At 38.8% G+C, this 20,425-nt stretch overlaps 1 protein-coding gene across 7 annotated transcripts in view; it reads right to left on the reverse strand.

Moving 5' to 3' along the window:
- MARCHF1 (membrane associated ring-CH-type finger 1) overlaps window positions 1-20,425 on the reverse strand; it is an 841,310-nt gene that overhangs the window by 15,464 nt on the left and 805,421 nt on the right. For all 7 annotated transcript variants that reach the window (XM_063809980.1, XM_054683467.2, XM_054683471.2 and 4 more), the window contains one exon: window positions 3,191-3,338. In XM_063809980.1, coding sequence (XP_063666050.1) covers window positions 3,191-3,338 — 148 coding nt within the window. The remainder of the gene's footprint in view (window positions 1-3,190; window positions 3,339-20,425) is intronic.

A 20,425-nucleotide genomic window follows, 5' to 3' on the forward strand; every position in this document is an offset into this window, starting at 1 on the left:
GCAATGGCATGTGGTAAGTTTCACAGTCAGGCACAGCTTCCCTAGCTGCATGATAGAATCATCTAAGGGGTGACTAAGTATAAACCTCTGGGGATAAAGCCCAGCTTTGCAGCATTAGGAACATACCACAGGTAATCTACCATGCAGTAAATGTGGAGAAGCCCTAGGGAGGGTAAATGCAGGATGCTGTGGGACTACGTGGTAGGGCAGTGACTCTCCATCCTTAGCCAGCATCAGAATCACCTGTAGGCTTCTTCAGTACAAACTGCTGGCCTCCACCATCAGGCTTTCATAGGTCTAGGGAAGCAGGAGGTAAAAATATGCATTTCTAGTGAACGCCCAGGTGATACTGATGTTGTTGGTCCCAGGACCATACTTTGAGAATCACTGTGCTAGGAATAACGATCCTACTTCAGGGAGCTGTAATGAGTTTCCCAGAGGAAGTGATGTTTAAGGTAAACTGCAAAGGCTGAGTTGGGATGAGGGAGGTGTGTGAGAATATATGAGTGTTTGAGTGTGTGTGGTGGTGGTGGACAAGAAAAGCTGGAAGGAAATGTTTTACAGAGAGAGGAAAGCTGAGCAAGGGCCTGGATATAGATTTGAGGAACTGAATGAATGTTCGGCCTAGCTGGCTTCAACTAGGTCACGGGGGCAGCATAGTCCCACTGAAGAATTTCGGTTACCTTTTAATGGTTAAGTGGGAATAGGATGTGATTAGATTTGTGTTTTTGTAAATCTGCTGGGATTACATTATTGAGCATGGGTTGGGTTGAAGTTGGCAAAACTGGAGAAAGTCTAGTCAAGAAGCTTCTGCAGTTTTCAAGTTAAAAATATGATAGTTTCCACATGGATGGTAGCCATAGGGAAGGAAAGAAATGGACAGATTCCAGAGGCAGAGTGAATAGGATTTGGTGATTGATTTAAGGTAGAAGAAGAAGGAGATCAGAATGAAAGCTGGATATCTGGGTTTGGCTACTAGATGTTAGTGGTGCCGTTCCCACCGGTGTTAGAGTGAGAAGTGGTAGGGGATTATGCATTGCGACACGCTGAGACTTTCAAACAATCATTCAGAAAATAGGTGGATGTATGGGTTGGAGTACAGAAGGAGTGGGAAATGAATTTGGGAAGTTATCAGCATTGACATGGCAGCTGAAGATAAAATAAAATCCAGGGGGCCTACAGAATGAGCAAGGAGACAGAAAAATGGAAGAAAGCATGGAGCCATGAGTTTCTTGGTTTTGGAGATATTTTTGTGGCTGAAGTTGAGACCATCATGTTCATTGTAGGGTAAATGATTGCTATTCAGTCACATGTCTTAGAAATGTGGTTGGATAAAATAAATGTAAGAGAGGGGTTTTCTTATGGGTGTCTATGAGGGTCTATGTATACATGACGTGAGATTGCTTCCTCTTCTTACATCTACGAGAAGGGCTCTTAATTTTCTTTCCTTCTCATGTAGCTGGAGGAGAAGAGCTCTGCAGTTTACTACAAAGAGGCCAAGTGAGGGTGACCACTGGGAGAGGGGAGAGGCTACATTACCTGGAGGAAATTTGTGGTTCTCAAATGCTGAGCTCTAAATGTGTCATCTAATCTAAGGGTATCATGTCTGCCCTTGATTGCTAGGAAAACACTAGAGTTCTAGGGTAAGACATTGGGTGAAGCGAGGTGGGGATGCCTCTTTGTTTTTCCATCCATATGCAACTGCAGGATGTACAGCACACTGTTTGTTACTTGGGCCAGTACCTATATCAAGAGAGGACATTGGATTTGAAAAAGAAAAAGAAAGTTCTACCCTCAGGGAACTTATTTAATAAGGATGTAATGTGACATTTTAAAATCAAGACTCTCTGAAACAGTACATAATGTAGTTGCAAACAATGTAGTTTGATATTAATGGTATGTAAATGAGTTAATATGGAATAAATAAACACATAAAAACAACCCACAAAACCCCATCCTACCTGTTTTTCTAGCATTTAGACTCGACACGGTAGTGCTTTCATTTTCTTCCAGAAAAGGACAGTGGCACCTGAAACGCTGTCACCATCCCCTCTTTGACGCACAGAAACCCCATCCACAATTCCTATCGTGGGTCCTGGCCTTCCCTTTATCCCCGCAGCCCCTTTCGGCTTTTTGAAATGCTCAGGGCGGTGCACGCTGGCGTGTGCTGCTGCCACCTAGAGGGCGAGTGTGAGAATGGAGCCTCCCCTTTTGTGTTTATGAATCCCCACGCAGAAATGCAGAAGTAACCAACCTTTCTGTGTTTTAATCTCCTCCTTATTTATATTTTTCTTACCTCCTCTCATTTTTTTGTTCTTTCATTTTCTTCCATTTTTTCTCTGGGTGTAGGGATGTGCAAACATTTTTCACAACATTACAAACTCAAAATGTTACTATCTGAACAATGTCTTTTCTAGAGGCATCAGTGGTTAAATACTGTTTCCTGCGGGAGTGTGGGGATGTTTCTCACTGTTTTACCACCAACGATTTAGGCTGGATAAGGTATGAAAACTTATAGGGCCCAATGAGAAACAGAACTGGGTCCTTTCACACATGAAAATAATATTTTATAGACATTGTGCTTTCTCTTTTTGTTTCTGTTTTAAGTGACTTACCCATTTTAATGTGAGAATATGCCTTACTGATTTAGAAACATTTTTCTTTGCAGACTTGACACCATCCTTCACAATCAAACTTCGCATGGCTAAAATGTCAAACCATGGTGCTAACCCACTCTATCAAACTATATAGTACTAACTAAAGAGCTATAACACATTCTCTACTGGAATGCCATCTCCTTCATGCTTTAAAGGAGAGATGACTAGAGTGAATTAAATAAAATGAGAAACCTTCATTTTTACAGCCATTTGCCTTTTCACATCAGGCAGAACTTGATCCTTATTCAGCTCCCAAAAAGCCCGAAGTGGTGTTTGCCATTTGTGTGTAACTGCCACTAAGTTTTATATGGATTCGATGAATTTCACTTCTCAGCTTGGGACTCCATATAGTTAATGCTTTTTAATCAGAGTATTTTAATCAATAACATGATTAGGGAAGAATCAATAGCAAATACTAGCTTTTCTAGTGTATCATACATGATGAAGGCCTAACCCGGGGAAATAACTTCCCTATCCACCTCTGAGTATTGTCTTTAAGATCCAAGAGGGTAAGAAGAAAGATGTGCTCTTACCATTGTCATTGCCTTGCTTGATTTCCTCCGCTGTCCGGTCTATCAATACATACAAAGACCAAACCACACAGGTGATCGCGATTACGTGGAATGTGACAGAGCAGAATATTTTCCTCCTTTCACTTGTGGTCATCTGTAGTTTCTCCCACTGCAATCAGAAATGAAGGACACAAAACTGAATTGCAAACTAGGAAATTTTGCTCCCCTTTTATTTCCCAGACATAGATCATGAATGGAAGGAAAACAGTAAATATCTGCAATTTCAGATGACACTGTAATATTTAAATAAGTCTTCATGTTTAGAGAGATATGAAATTATAACCTAGAGAGTTACATATAACTTAAATACATATGTATGTGTGTGTGTGTGTGTGTGTGTGTGTGTGTATGTATATTTTTTTGAGACAGGGTCTCACTCTGTCGCCCAGGCTGGAGTGCAGTGGCACAATCTCAGGTCACTGCAACCGCTGCCTCCCAGGCTCAAGAGAACCTCTGCCTCAGCCCCCAGAGTAGCTGGGACTATGGGTATGTACCACCATGCCTGGCTAATTTTTTTATGTATTTGTAGATATGGGGGTCTCACCATGTTGCCTAGGCTAGTCTCAAACTCCTGAGCTCAAGTAATCCACCCACCTTGTCCTCCCAAAGTGCTGGGATTATAGGCATGAGCCACTGTGCCCGGCCTAACTCAGATATATATTAAATTGCAAACAAAAATAATTTTCTATTCTCCAAATGAATTAAATCAAGTCATTTCTGTTTTGCAAGTCTATAGTTTCCTCATCTGTACCAAGAATGAGATAGCTTTAATATTGAACAATTAAAAGCTTTCTTTTCAGGATTCTGCCTATCACTTCCTTGTGCTACTAGGTTATATGTAGTAATAGGTAACACTATCTTCTTGGATTATCACACAACTGGACATAGTTTTACATTCTTGAATGTATAAATTTAATAAGTATTTGAATGACTGAATGATACCTGCAAGAGAAAGTCAACATTTTCTGTTCACAACTATTATAGAAAAACAAATTTTATCACTTGGGCGATACTAGAAAATCTGCTGAAGCCTCTTTTAGAGCAACCTTTACTTGCTGCTACCGTAAGGGTTGTAACTACTGTGACGACCGCTGTCCTTTAATCACACTCCTGAGAAAGTTGAGGGCTGCTCCCTCAGTCTGGGAGAGGAAGAAGGCCGCAAGTTTTATTGAAGTTATGGTCTCCATAAGGGAATCTCTCCCATATTTACTTTGAAGAAATAGCCTCTCAAAATATATTTTAATGTCTTTGTAGCTACAGTATCACTTCATTATTATGTTAGGAATTGTGTTTTTATTTTTCTTTGCATTCTTTCCATTAAAAAATTACAGTGATTTTATTAGACGTGAACTGACATGCCAAGCTTTTAATAATCTAGGATTCTTTACATTATTACGCCCTCACTAAAGCAAAATCTTCAGAACTTCAGAAGACCCCATTCCTTCCCCACCTGACCATCCCACATGTGGATTTCAATGCACAACCCAAAAACAAGATGGTGTACATTGTGGTACATAAAGTCCTGTCTCTGCCACCAGCTTTGAGACGTGGTTAAAATCATGTACTCTCTCTGGGCCTCACTGCCTCGTCTTCATGAGGAGCAGATTTCGACAGAGGCTGTGACAGAGGTGGAGAAGAGAATAACCATTCTTCACTTCTTTTGTTAACAAACTAATTCATTAGAGTCGGCATTGTGCCCATCTTAAAGCTGCCTTTCCAACCTTTCTTGGCACAGGTGTACATTGATTATTTTCCAGCAATGAGATGTGAGCCAATATCTAGTGGGACATTAAGTTTTTGCCTTTGTAATGTAGGTATTGTCCTTTGATCCTTTCTTTCATTTTCTGCTCTTTGCTACCTGGAATTCATAATTAAGTGGGAGAGTGTTCATCTTGCAATCTTGAGGAAAAGTCTTGAGAACTGGAGTTTTCTCAGCCCAATCAGCAACAGCTTGCCTTTGGACATCCTGTTGTCTTCCTGATTAAGCCATTATTCCCCAGGTCTCTGCCACTTGCTGTCAAATGCAATTATTGGTAAAAGAATTAAATAGATACTTCCTAGCTTCTCTTCCAGTCTATGGAGTAAGAGCCTATAATCTCATTTGCAAGAGAGCACGATACTTGAAGTATGACCTTGATGCTCTAGAGCAGTTTAAACATTTTAGAGAAAGAAATATTTTATTTACAAACACCATCCCTTCCTCTCCTCCTACTGGCCAATCATCACGTAATTTTCCTTGAAGGAGTTTGTTAGAGTTAATTAAAAATTCATTCTTTATCTTGTACTTTGTTTTTTATCAAACTATATTTATATATTATTCCAAGCATAACAAAGGGTAAATATTAATAATGTGATTAAGGAATAAACAGATGTTTCAATTTAGACTCTATTTTGAATTAATCAGTCTTGAACTGAGAAGATTTTAATGTTAATTGAGTTTTTTCAAAACCTCATGTCCGTGCAAGATTGATTTTTTAAAAATCCTGTTTTGGCTTTGGTTTATTGTAATATTAATCTGAATAACACATATAATCACAGAATATTATTATTTGGCAATAGCATTTTGCATTTTAATAAAGATTCCTTGAATTACTTCAGTATTTAATACAGACAGATAAAAAGTGGAAGCTGGTATGGAAAAACAGCTTCACATTTTTAAAGTTTCTGTGTTGCAAGTGGATAGGATACTTGCAGTAACGAAATATTCATATCAAATCAACCGTCAATTATAAAATTGGCTTAAAATACTATTAAAATTGGGACTTCTTCTACCTATGGAGCAATTTGATTAAATGGCTGGAACACTATTAAAAAGTAAGGCTCCTCAAATAGAAAAATATCAGTGGGGCTGACAAGAATGGACCAAATCATTTGTAAAGATTCATCTAGTTCCAGACAATAGAAGCTCTGAAGTTGTCACTTCTAAATCGCAGTTAACATTCTAAGGAGAAGTGAAGCGTAAGGGAACCATCCACGTTTTCCACTTTATAAATCCTTACAGGAACCATTTAGAAACTCACTAGACAGCACACAAGTAAATGTAATGCCACAGTGCCCTCTTCCTAACGACTACATTACTGCATGCAATATTCAGTAAATGGCGCTGGCAGAAATCAATGTATTTTATAAACCTTTCCCTTCATATTGTCTTTTCAGGTTTGTTTACAAAATTTCAATATGTTTTGCAAGCCTTACTAAGAATGAGAAATGGAGAGGATAAGGATAGAAATCTTATTTTAACAAAGCTGTCATGAAAGTGCCTTCAATTAATATTCATGATGCTGAAATTCAGTGGCAGTTCACAAAAGATTTCGTGATAGGCAAGTGATAATCTGTGAACCTTTTCATGGCATTTCTGCTCCCCTGTCCTGCTTTACCAAATAACGTGTGACTTATGGCCCTGTTACCAGGAGTATATTGTTACCATGGTTACACCTCTAGAGAAGGTTGTTCGTGAGAAGATCCTCTTCAGGTCCCCAAAGTGTGGTCCCTGATGAGCCTCAGCAGTGCCAGCCTCACTCAGGCACACTACACGCGCCCACCACCACGCCTGGCTAATTTTTTGTAAATTCTTGAGCTCCACTTTGGAGATGACTCTATGTAAGTTTTTCCCACAGGACCCCCAGAAAATACAAACTATTGCCTTGTCAGTGATGAAGTAAAGTTTCTTTTGCTTATTGCTTGGGCCTGAGTCAAATATTTTATCCTCAAGTCTCTCGGTGTTGAGAAGACGTATCTCTCCAAGGGGTCTCAAGGAAGCTGGTGGAAATGGTAAGACGGCAGCTCCCTTTCCCGTTTCCCAAAGGTCAGGGAGAAGGAACGCACGACAGCACATACACCACCATACTTTTCACCAATGTTTACACTGCCGACCCTCTGATCTGCCCTTCCTTAGTCTTCAAGTTCTCCTTTATACCTTGAAGATGGGGGATGAGCTAAGATTAGGCAAAAGTAGTTTCACAAAATCTTAGCACTTCCTGCATAGGTAGTCTTGAACCTCGCTTTGGACTTTACAGTCCCTGGGCCTTTGGTGCCTGTTTTACTGTTCTTGCTTTTGATTTTTTTTTTTTTTTTTTGCAGAAGCCCCTAAAGAATAGAAAGAAATCCAACAGAACTCTATTATTCACTTAGAAAAATATGACTGTATGTTTTTTCTGAATTGTAGTATAACTTGATGCAAACATTGTTTCTGTGAAATTGTCTATTTGATGAAGTTAAATCAAACTTTGCATGATAGGGTCAGGTTTTCTAATTCGAATTACTTGCATTATATTCTGTCCTAAAATATAAATTTAAAAGTACTGCCCACAGAAAAGTGTTGTTTAAATCTTTATACCAGTGAAGAATAAAGGCAGTTTATTTGTATAACGTAAAAATGCAGGCCGGGCGCAGTGGCTCACGCCTGTAATCCCAGCAGTTTGGGAGGCCGAGGCGGGCGGATTGCCTGAGCTCAGGAGTTCGCCACCAACCTGGGCAACACGATGAAACCCCGTCTCTCCTAGAATACAAATATTATCCAGGCTTGGCGGCGGGCGACTGTAGTCCCAGCTACTCGGGAGGCTGAGGCAAGAGAATCGCTTCAACCCGGGAGGCAGAGATTGCAGTGGGCCGAGATCGCGCCACTGCACTTCAGCCTGGGCGACAGAGCGAGACTCCGTCTCAAAAAAAAAAAAAAAAAAAGGAAAGAAAAAGGCAGGAGGTAGGGACTACTTTGCCAAATCCATTTCGTCTTTTTTCTTGACAGTTCACCTATGGTTTCCAGCTTCCGTAACAGTCACGTGACCTAGAGTTTTCAATCTATAGAATGATAGACCAAAAAATTACCACCAGGTGGCGCCAGGCCCAAACAGTAGCTAATACGGTAGCCCTTTTTTTTTTTTTTTTTTTTTTTTTTTGGTACCGCCAGACCCAGGAGCTCCCAGCCGGCCAGGTGTGCAGGTTCTTCCTGTCATTTTGCATAAATGCAAAGCCACATTTTAATTGTTTACTGGCTCTGCCTGTCATATTGGATTTTGCTGCAGACGAGCAAAAATAATACCTGGAACAGCAAGTGTAAAGGTTATCACATTATTTACATGCCTTAGTAAGATATGTTGTGCTGGAGGATAATAAGTAAACCTTTTACAAATCCTTGGACTTGCTATGCTGGAGAAATTTCTAGAGGACCCATTCATATGAAGCAGTGGTTCTCAGTGTTCCCCAGTAGCAGATGCAGCAGCAATCAGGAAACTTGTTAGAAACCCAGTATTTTGAGCCCCACACCAAACTCACGGAATCAGAAACTCTGGCGATGGGGACCCTGTAATGTGCTTTAACAAGCCCTCAGGTGATTCCGATGCAAGCTAAAGTTAGAGAACCACCTGCCTAAAGGATGACACTTAGCAGAGTTGCACGGTGACCTCCGTGGAGTTTATATTAGAAGTAGTACTTGTCACTCCCTGTCATGAACTAATTAGTAGTCCAGGAAAGGGTAATCAACAAATGAGTTTTGTTTTCTGGCTGTGATTTAAATATTTCAGGTTGACTGAAAAAAATTACATAATTCATTTATTTGAACTGAAGTGATTCAGAGTTAGCTCATTAATCACTAAAGCAAACTTTCATTTTTTGTTTTACTTTTCAAATTAGTGTTTAGGTAACATAAAAGCCTATTAAAATCTAATTATATTAGTAACAATTTCAAATACTCTGGGAGAGAACTAAACAACAGACTCTTAATTATGAGGAGTAACTCTTGAACCTTAATAAATCTTTAAGTTCAGAGGTATGCCTATGGTAAATAATTTCCCTCTTAAAAATGTATTTTAAAAGACCAGCAGAAAAATTTGACCTCTGCAGACCTTTAGTGAAATTTGCTACAAAACTGATGATAGGGAGGAAACAACAAAGCCAGGTAGGTGGTAGGCAGCTGGTAAAGTTCACTAGTTAAGGCACTCACTGTTGAACACAAATCAGGAAGTGTACACAAGTGCAAACTTGTTCTCTCCTCAGAATTACAGTGATATAGTGGCTGTGTCCCCACCTAAATCTCATGTTGAATTGTAGCTCCCATAATTCCCAAATGTTATGAGAAGGACCCGGTAGGAGATAATTGAATCATCGGGATGGCTTCCCCCATACTGTTCTTGTGGTAGTGAATAAGTCTCACGAGATCTGATGGTTTTAGATCATGAGGTCTCTCTCTTGCCTGCTGCCGTGTAAGACATGTCTTTCACTGTCTGCCATGATTGTGAGACCTCCCAGTCATGTGGAACTATGAGTCCATTAAGCCTCTTTTTCTTCATAAATTACCCAGTCTCAGGTATGTCTTTATGAGCAGTGCAAAAAGGGACTAATACATACAGATAAGCATGTACATGAAGGCTTTCTTACTAAGAGTCAAAACCTCAGATATAATAGCCATAAATGCTCTGTGAGTCTATCATTTCCTTAAAAAAAACATTTTTTCCCCCTGGTTCTCTTCCATGTTAGGTCCACCAGTGATAATCATTTGACATCTTTTGTACATGGCCCAATGTGAGGGGACACTCTATTTTCTGATTAAGTGCAGCTCCTCTGTCTCTCCTGATAACAGTACAAGAGGAAAGGTCTTGTACTGCACCAAAGATTAGGATCTGCAATCCAAAGGAACTGCAAGTGGAAACAGTGAGGAATGGGCCATGTGTCCAGATGAACCTGGGAGATCACCAACCCAAATATAGACAGCAAATTAACAGCTACCATCTTGAGACAGTGTGTGCACGCAGTGGTTTAGAATTGGGGGAAGTAGTTACTGAGACCCAGGTTTGGGTAAAGATACCACTGCAAGTAATTGGCAGTCTTACTGAAAAACGGTAATGAACAGTTCCACAAAGAGGCATATCTAAGACCCTGAAATCAATGGCTTCATTTTGCTGCCACTCAGTTTGAGTCTCCTTTTGCATTCTGAACTGCTGGGTAATGGGAGTCTTTTCTAACTAGAAGTGGTTTTCAGTATTTATTAGCTGTTTGACAGAATCATTTGGGGCATCAAGTTCCCTATAGACACACTCAGCCCTCGTTGAATCCATCACTGAGGAATGAACCGTGCAGCTGTGTGGTGTATTCTGTCTGTGATCCAACAAGTGTTTAAGAATGAGGGCTCTGGGGGCCGGGAGCGGTGGCTCAGGCCTGTAATCCCAGCACTTTGGGAGGCCCAGGTGGGCAGATCACGAGGTCAGGAGATTGAGACCATCCTGGCCAACGTGGTGAAACCCTGCATCTACTAAAAATACAAAAAATCAGCTGGGCATGGTGGCGGGCGCCTGTAGTCCCAGCTACTTGGGAGGCTGAGGCAGGAGAATGGCTTGAACCCGGGAGGCGGAGCTTGCAGTGAGCCGAGATCACGCCACTGCACTCCAGCCTGGGCGACAGAGCGAGACTCCGTCTCAAAAAAAAAAAAAAAAAAAGAAGAAGAATGAGCGCTCTGGGTTCAAATTCTAGCTCTCTGCCACTAAGTACTGTGTGACCTTGGGTGAGTTATTTTAATTCTCTGTGCCTCCATTTCTTTATCTGTAAAATGGTGATTAGAATAGCACCTACTTTGCAGGGTAAAGTCTAAGCAACTTAATACATGTAAATGCAGAACACTATCAGGCACTTAAAAAGAATTCAGGCCGGGCGCGGTGGCTCACGCCTGTAATCCCAGCACTTTGGGAGGCCGAGGCAGGTGGATCACGAGGTTAGGAGATCGAGACTATCCTGGCTAACACGGTGAAACCCCGTCTCTACTGAAAAATACAAAAAAATTAGCCGGGTGCAGTGGCGGGCGCCTGTAGTCCCAGCTACTTGGGAGGCTGAGGCAGGAGAATGGCAGGAACCCAGGAGGCGGAGTTTGCAGTGAGCAGAGATCGCGCCACTGCACTCCAGCCTGGGAGACAGAGCGAGACTCCGTCTCAAAAAAAAAAAAAAAAAAAAAAAAGAATTCAATAAATATTAGCAGTTATCACAACTTGGAGCTTGCAGCACCGCATCCAATTAGACTTCAGTTGTCCTTACTGTCTAGATTAATGCGTCATGCTGATAACATCTCTGAGGAATGAAGACGAGATTTGTTCAGGCAGAATTAAGTCAGCGAAAGCACCTGTTCCCCACTTCTATTTTCTAAGTACAAATATATTTTTCGGAATACTGAGTCTCATATGTCTCATATCAGGAAAATACAATCTGTTTTTATTAACTATATGAACAAAGATAAGAAGGGTTATTACAAAAGTTACTTTGCATATACTAGGTAGAAACAGCTAAAAGATGGCACGATGATGGCTTCATTTCTGTAAGAAATGGAGCAAATATCATTATAGGTTTTAATATATGCCCCAGTAACTTCTCATTCTTGTTGTCAAATTCAAAATGATATCTTAAGGTTTCATGTTTCCCAAAGACATACTGCTCTGGGTGACAGATTTCACAAAAGGTTAAAGGAACTCAAACATTCCAAATAAACTGAAAGCATGAATGTGGGTGTGTGGCTTAGAATTATGTCTTCTGTGGGCATCGCAGGACATGAGAAGCAGTCTGACTAGAAAGGTCCCGCTGTCTCTGCCCCAGGGATGCTATTCTGACAAACTTAGTGACTGCAAAATCCAAGAAGCTACCCAAGAATGGATACATGAAAAAAATGGCTCTTTTCCTCAAAAGCTAATTCACTTGGATTTCTACACATGAAGACTCTTTTACTTTTCAAAAACATTTTTGGGGTTAGCTGATATAGTATTTTACCAAGAAGGGCTCACATTGCTTTGCAGTATTTAGACTAGTACTTGAGACACACCAGTTGAGTAAAAAATAGAGGTGTGATAGTAGGGAAAATGCAACTTATAAATCCAAGCATGGTTGAAATATCATTTTTAAGGCTTTAGAAAAAGGTGCATTTATTTAAAGTAATAGTAAGAGATATATATTGTACTGATATGCTTGTCACGTTAGTTTACAATGTGAGGAATACGCTACTAAGAATTGTGACTCAGTGGTGCTGCTGGATGCATGAGAGAGGTGTTAACAACTGCCAGATGAGAAATTGTCCAAATGCAAAGGTATTAGTAGATTCAGAGGCCAAGGGAACATAGAAGGTGTTGGAAAGAGCAATGGAGAGCAGAGAGAGCTGGGGTAGGAGCAGGAGGCCTGGGGTGGTGGGGAGGGAGAGGAGTACAATGTGGTAGTTAGGTCGAACAGGCTAGAAGCCACATGGTCAGAGAGGCTTGGAGCGAAGCGACTAAGAACTCAGACTCCTGGGTTAGGGAGACTTGGGTCAGAGACCCCTGTCTGGCTTGGGTCAAGTAACCTAACCTCCTAATGCCTCAGTTTTCTCATTGGTAAAATCAGGATGACAATAGTGTCTCTTGTATAGAGTTTGCTGGAATTATATGAGATAATCTAGTTAGCACATAGTAAACAGGGAAGTAAACCAGGCATAAATATTCTAAAAATAGTGTGGCCAGTAAATTCAAAGCTACCAAATTATTTTTATAAAACAGATAAGCCATTTTATGTTCAGTCAACTAAATGATGATTAAGAATTTCTCTACAAAATATATGCACATTACTTATTACACGCATATGTAAATATATATGAGCCCAATGTTAGATTACCAAAATAATTTTTCTTATAAACCTTGTCTTGATCTCTCATTGGTTTCTTTCAAGATTTTCATGACAGATGGGATTTCCTAAAAGTTTTAAGCAAGATATTTGTAATATAGAAAAAAAGGTGCTGAGTAAAATCATCCACTAGAGGGAGTAATGATATCACACATAATGATGATGTGAATTGGAAAAAAGAGAAATGGAAAAATGTTTATGTATCTGTCCTGAGGGTAGATATAATATGTGGGATTTAGGCACATTTGCAATGGAACTGTTGGGATAAAAGTTAAAATTGCAAATTCCTAAGCTTTGTTCCAGATTTATATCTGGGGGTGTGGCCTGGGAATCTGCATTCCTGGCAGGCACTCCGAGAGATTTTTATATATGCTGAACTTTGACAATTACTTCCCTAAGGAAGGAAAAGTTCAGGGACATATTTTAGAGTGGCATTGTAATATCTGACGGTTTTTCACAGAGTGAATATACTTTCACCTCCTTCCATATCCCCCCAAAAAACTCACCTAAATCTGAGTTGATTAATATCGCCATGTAAGAACACAAATTACTTGAAAGTTTAATTAATAGATGCATTTAAACAAAGTTCCTTTAAAAATATTGAATCAATACTTGGTTGTCTGTTTTCTCTCGGAGGTTATGGTGAAAGATATTTTATCACACACTCTGAAGAAGTCAGTATATTACTGCTTCAGGCATGTTGAACCAGCAGAAAATCTACTGAGCTGTGTCCATGAGGATACTTAATTATGGATTGTGGCTTCATAAAGAAAACAAAAGGAATAATTGGGTTACATTTCACAGTGGCATAGTCTCTCTTCCCCAGAGATTGAAACCCTTGCCGAGCGGACTCTTGGATGACACTGCCATTGATGATGTTTTCCCTGGAAGCCCATTTCTGTTGTGGGCTCTTCGCCTCTTACCTCTTCAGTGAACAGCTATGGCACACGTGGAATCTGCACAGGTCTGTGGTCACTCTCTGTGCCTAAGTGGTCATAGCCTTGCCGTTTAGGAGACAGTGCTCGTGTACTAAGCAGAAGCACAGACACTGGGAAGATTAAAAGAGAAAAGCTTTTAAAAATACCCAATTTTACCCTATCATTTTCTAGTTGAAGAAACTGAGGCCCAGAGCACTGAGTTGACTTACCCAGTGAGATACATGACATTATTAGATTGTTTTTTCATTCAGGAGCGAATTATTAAAGCATCACAATGTATCGGACATTGTTGTAGGATGCTAGGGAAGAAGACAGCCAAGATTTCTGCTTTGATGAAGCTTATATTAGGGTCCCAATTGTGGAATTTTGTGTAGTTGTTAAAATAGGGAACTGTGTAATTTTCCATCAATAAGAGATAATAGGTTTTGATTTCATAAGTGCTTCTATCCCTTTCTCAATTCTGTTGTGTATGTTTAGAAATGTCTTTCTAGAATATTCCTTTGGGTGGCAGCAAATAAAAAGAGAATCTTTTTGGAACCGTCTATTTGTATCTACCCACAGTAAGCTCATCTACTGACAATCCATTGTTGATGCTTATTCTCATGGGTTAAAAAAATTCTTACATCCTATTTGCACTCTTTAATAGCAGTGTCACATCTGAACATTGTATTTAATGTAATTGAGTTGTTTTTTTTTTACTCTTGAGAGTCTCTTAGCCACATATACACTTGAAATAAATCATATATATGATTTATATATAAATAAAACATAGCATATATATTTGTACATATATTCTACTCCAGTTTAAATGAGAGCCTGTGAAACTTTAAGTATTGGTTCCAGTTTTGGATATAATAATACTTTAAAAAATAGTGTTTTAGTTACTATATCTAAAAATCCATTTTATCAGTACTTTGATATCAAGCATGATTAATTGGCTCAATATATTACATTTGAATTTGTTTTTGGCACCATACTGACTCAGCGTTTCTTAAGAATTTTGTCCTAAAACTGAAGATTTTTTTTTTTAAGAGAAGATTCTTTTGGGGTATAGAAATTCCTTAAATTGTATACAAAATATTGTGTGCATTTATTTTTTTCTGGGGAAAGGTCCATGATTTTCAGTGGATTCTCAAAGAAATCGGAGACATTTTCCAAGTTAAAGTCCTTGCTTTAAACTGCTCTCCCTTGAATTGATTTAATAGCGATAGCAGGGAAGGGTTGGAGGTATACATAATCTCCACAGGCGGGAAATGAAACTTGTGGTTCAGGGACTTGGTATGTTTGGAAATCAAAAAATGACTTTGCAACCACAACTGGCCAAATTTCCTCATTTACAGCATTTAGGATGAAATCCCAAATGTTGATTCTCATCCTACTGGGTGTTGGGAGAAAGTGTAAAATGCTCATTTGTGTTTACATGGCGATATTCAACTTTGTTTAATTATTTTGCTGTATAAGCTGTCCTATCCTATCATCTCCAAATACTGTTTTCCTCTAATTAGAGAGCTGTTCGTTTGAACCAAAGAAAGCTTCAGGGGGACTAAGAATCTCATTCAGTTCCAAGGATACCAGAATAATTTGTCTGGGTCTTTGGGAGCCCATGCCAAGGGGTCTGTTTTTTTGTAATGATTCCTGAGGCCTTTATACTTTCTATGTGAAATTTCTTGAGACATAGGTGATAATTTTTCACATTCTAGAACAGTTCCCATTTTTCTTCCTAAAGCTCAAGAGTGAGAACTGAACATGAAAGGAACTCATTTAAAAGTTCTTTAATAGCCTGTCGTTTTTCTTTCCTCTCTCTTTGGAAACCTAATAAAAATGGGTTAGCCTTGCTTTTCTTTTGCCTACATCCTTCATTCCCACTTATTTACTATTATGATTATTATTTATAAATCTTCATGTTGAATACTTTTTCACTGCAGATTCAGTTGTCCATTTCTCTAGCATTATTGGATCACAGCAAGGGGATAGAAATTAAATGTTAAACCAATCTAATATTATTCCAGTAATTTGTTCTTACAGAAAGCAAGGAGGTAAGGTTCAGCATCCACACTGAAAATGGAGCAGGAAGGTTTAATATTCCCATTTAAACATCTCCTTTCTATTGAAGAACATAAAAGTCTTCTGATACTTGAGCTAACCATGACAAAGAGGGGAAAAAAAGAAAAATTTGGGTTCTGTGAAAATACATGGAGTTGCATGGAATAGAGATTTGTCTGAAGAAACTGAGATGACTGAGTGTCTGAGCATGAGGTGGAAGGGCACTGGTGAGGGGGGGAAGAGTGGGCAGGACCAGATGATGAGGACCCCCGATTATCATCCGGAGCGGGGAAACATGGGGTGTGGAGCAGGCGTGAACGGTTCAATTTGCAGGGAGAAGTAGAAAGTGTTCTTCCCAGATTTCCTTCATGAAATTCGTTCAAAAGGAATTTCTTTATGACTCTTTGGGGTAGAAAGCATGATTACAAGGGACACAAATGTAAGCTGACCTCTTTTGAGTGAGGCAGTAGGAACAGTTTTTCTGTGGTTCTGAGGAGATGCTTGAGCAAGTGGAGGAGATGCTTCGGAGAAGATAGAAGGTTCTCTGGCTTCAGGATGGGTCTTCTGCTACTCAACTTGGTCATTGCTGAAGTGAGTGGATTTAGGGACAAAAATCTAGGAAGTAACTGATCTTTGAACTCAGGTTTACATCAACAGCTGAGGGACAGCCTGTATAGAGAGAGTCTGCAGAAACAGGACGATGAGCTGCAGGCACTTGCAGAGAGCACATGAGGGGTGTGGATTGGCTCAGGCCAGGCTTGGTTTTGAAATGTGGGCTATGTTTAAACAGATCTCTAAGGAATAAGGTAAACAGGCTTTTGCATTGCCAGGGTTTCAGAAAGGCTGTTCTTGCAGCTGCGTGGAGAGTGCACTAGAGAGAGGGTGAGCAGCTTGTGGCCCCTACAGTCCAGAGAATAAAAAGAACTGCTGTCTTACAGTGGGTCTTATTAAATATGACTTCTACTTCAGAGAACATTGATCCTCTCACAGATAAACTCCCTTAACTTCCTGTCCTCAGAATAGATACATTTATAACTGCATCACACCCTTTTCACTTCCTCTCCTCTTATTTATGAGGACAAAATGTTCCCGTACAGTCCAAATTCATCATTCTCCATGACCCTTGATCCTTTGATTATATATTTTCATTTATATTTAATTTCTTTCTAGCCCTATAGCCCCCTTCCCTTCAGCATTAAAACCTATTTCTATGTCTCTTTCAACTTTTACAATAGCTTATTTTTTATTAATTGCATGTTCATTGTAGAAAATGTATAAAACATAGAAAACTAAAACGGAAATAAAATTATTCATAATCTCATTTGCAATGTATGTCCTCAATCTTTTAGTCTTCAAGTATACACACAAATGTATTGGAATGTAAATATTCAAACCATTTTAAAATGAAACTTTAGTTTTTGTATATTTTCATTTCTTTGGGGCACTAGCAGAATGCAATGCAGAAATATAGGGAGTGGTTGGCGATTTGGAAAGTAGAAAGGAAGGTTCCTTTCGAACTAAGAAGAAGTCAAAGGATGGAGGAAGAAGAAAAAACCACATCCATGTTGGGAACCTGGATGATGACAATGAGAAGCTGCAGACTGTGGTCCCATTGCTTAGTAAGAACTCGGAGAAGAGATCTAACACAGAACCACTTTGAGAAACATAGTTTAAATGACAGGAGCCACCACTGGATTTGAGTCACCTCTCAAAGACGGTCCTTTATTTCAGAACCTCTGATTATCTGCACTTGTGTCCTATGTCTATTATTCCTCACATCAGTGGGGCCCAAGAGGACTTTAATTTATCGCCATCTGTCACTTCAGTCTTTGGCTGCCAAGCAGAGGAGTGTCCCCTTCCTTGCCACAGTTTCTCTCTCGGTGTTTATCTGAATAACCAGTGTGGACAATGCCTTCTACAATGCCTCAGGACATTTGTACATATAGGAAGAGTGTCAGCCTTGGAAATCTAGTGGCATGTCTGTTAAAATTTCTTGCCCATTTTTCTTTGTTATACAGTGTTCTCTAATTGTTGAGTTCTCAGATTTCTTTATGTGGAATATAAGTTCTTTATCAGACATTTGATATGAAAATATTATTTTCCAATATATGGCTTGTCAATTTATTATCTTAAAAGTAACTTTTGAAAAGCAGATGTTTTTAATTTTGACATAATTTAATACATCAATTTGTTCTCTTATGTTTCTTGCTTTTGGTGTTATATCCAAATGTCTTTACCTCACCCAAAGTCATAAAGGTTTTCTCCTTCGTTTTCTTGTAGAAGTGTTTCTGTTCTAGGTTTTATATTTATAGGATACATTTTGAGTTAATTTTTGTATATGGTGTGAGATATAGATAATTTTTTTACATTTATTAAAAAGATCTTCCTTTCCCTACTGAATCGCTTTATCAAAAATCAGTTGACTGTATATGTGTGGCTCTATTGCTGGATTGTCTATTATGGCCCATCAATTTACTTGTCAGTCTTAACAACTATACTACCCTGCCTTGACTTTGGTAGCTGTATAATATGTCTTTAAATCAGGTATTATTCCTTCAATTTTGTCCTTTTTCAAAGTTAACTTGGCTATTCTAGTTCTTTTGCATTCCACTTGAAGTTTATAATTAGTTTGGCAATTTATTTTAAAAATTCATGCTGTGAATTTTATTGGTATGGTAGTGAATCTGTAGGTTAGTTTGGGGGAAGAGTTTGACCTCTTCACAATATTGAGTCTTCCAACCCATGACAATAATAGACATCTACATTCGTTTAGGTCTTTAATTTCTCTCAACAATGTTTTGTAGATTTCAAGGTACAGGTCTTGTGTATTTTTTTGTCATATTTATCCCTAAGTATCTAATAATTTAAATGCTATTGCAAATAATATTTTTAAAGATTTCAATTTACAATAGTTTGCTTTTAGTGTACAGAAATACATTTGGTTTTTATATATTGAGCTTACATCCTGCAATCTTGCTAAATTCACTTATTAGTCTTAGTAGCTTTTTGGTAGATTCCATCATATTTTCTACATAGATAATCATGTCATTTGTGCATAAAAACCACTTTTTTGAATCTTTTCCAATCGAGATGCTTTTATTTGTTTTTCTTGCTTTATTGCACTGGCTAGAACCTTCAATGAAATGTCAAATAACAGTTTTCTTTCTAAATAAACAAAATTATACTAACATGCTTCAATGATAACTGCTTTAAAATGTAACAATATATCATGTATATGTATTTCATTTTTGATGGCTACATACATGATATCATATAGGTCAACTAAAATCTATATTATCTATATTACAATTAGAAACTTTTGTTTGCTTGGATGTCAGTCATATCTAGATATTTTTGCCCATCTCAAAGTCATACAAATTTTTCCTATGCCTTCTTCTAAAAGTATAATTGTTTTAGGTTTTACGTTTTGTATTCTCTCTTATAGCTAGTTCTGTGCCCAAAATTTAAGTAGCAAAATATTGTGCACATCTGTGATTATTTCATTAAGATAAATTCTTAGAAATGAAATTTAAGGGAGAGGTTGCATACATAGTCAAGATTTCTGGTTTACATCTATCACACAAATATATAGCCAATACATCTATCACACAAATATATAGCCAAATTGCCCTCCAGGAAAATTACACCAAATTATTTCACTATTAGCACGTTTTGAATGCCAATTTAAGAGGATAAAATTGGTATCAGCTATTGTTTAAATTTTCATTTTTTTCACATTTATAAGAAATGTGTAAAAGGATGGAGGAAGAAGATAAAACCACATCCATGCTGGGAATGGATGGATATAATTGTGTAGTTACTATTTGTATTATTTTGTGAATTTTTTTTCTGTTTCCTATTATATGTTTTCCATTGTTTGCTCATTGTACTGATGTTTCAGAACTCTTTTATGTTTATCTTCCAGTAAAAACATCTATCCTTTGGTTCTGTGCTCCACCTATAGCTACTGACTTGCTTACTTCTTCACAGGCAACATTTTGGAAAGAATATTGTACCTTTCTCCAAATGTCAACCCTTTCTCATCTTTTCTTGACTCTTCAACCCTCTGAAATGTAGCTATCAAAAACAACACTCCAGGCCAGGAGTGGTGGCTCACGCCTGTAATTCCAGCACTTTGGGAGGCCGAGGTGGGCAGATCACCTGAGGTCAGGAGTTTGAGACTAGCCTGTCCAACATGGTGAAACCCCGTCTCCACTAAAAATACAAAAATTAGCCAGGCGTGATGGCCTATGCTTGTAATCCCAGCTACTCCAGAGGCTGGGGCAGGAGAATCGCTGGAACCCAGGAGGTGGAGGTTGCAGTGAGCAGAGATCACGCCACTGCACTCCAGCCTGGCATCAGAGCCAGACTCTGTCTCAAAAACAAAACAAAACAAAACAAAACCCAACACTCCACTGTAACTGCTCTTGCCAAAATTACCAATGACATCCTAAATGTATATTTACTCTCAGTCCTGTCTGCAGCACCTGATACTATTGACTATTCCCGTGTTTTTTATATTTTGATTCAAGAGTGTTAGTCTCTATTGGTCCTTTGCACCTCTCTGATGGCTGCTGCTTCTCATTCTCTTTTGCTC

This window comes from Pan troglodytes, chromosome 3, assembly GCF_028858775.2.
Source record: "Pan troglodytes isolate AG18354 chromosome 3, NHGRI_mPanTro3-v2.0_pri, whole genome shotgun sequence".
In the NCBI taxonomy this organism is placed as follows: domain Eukaryota; kingdom Metazoa; phylum Chordata; class Mammalia; order Primates; family Hominidae; genus Pan; species Pan troglodytes.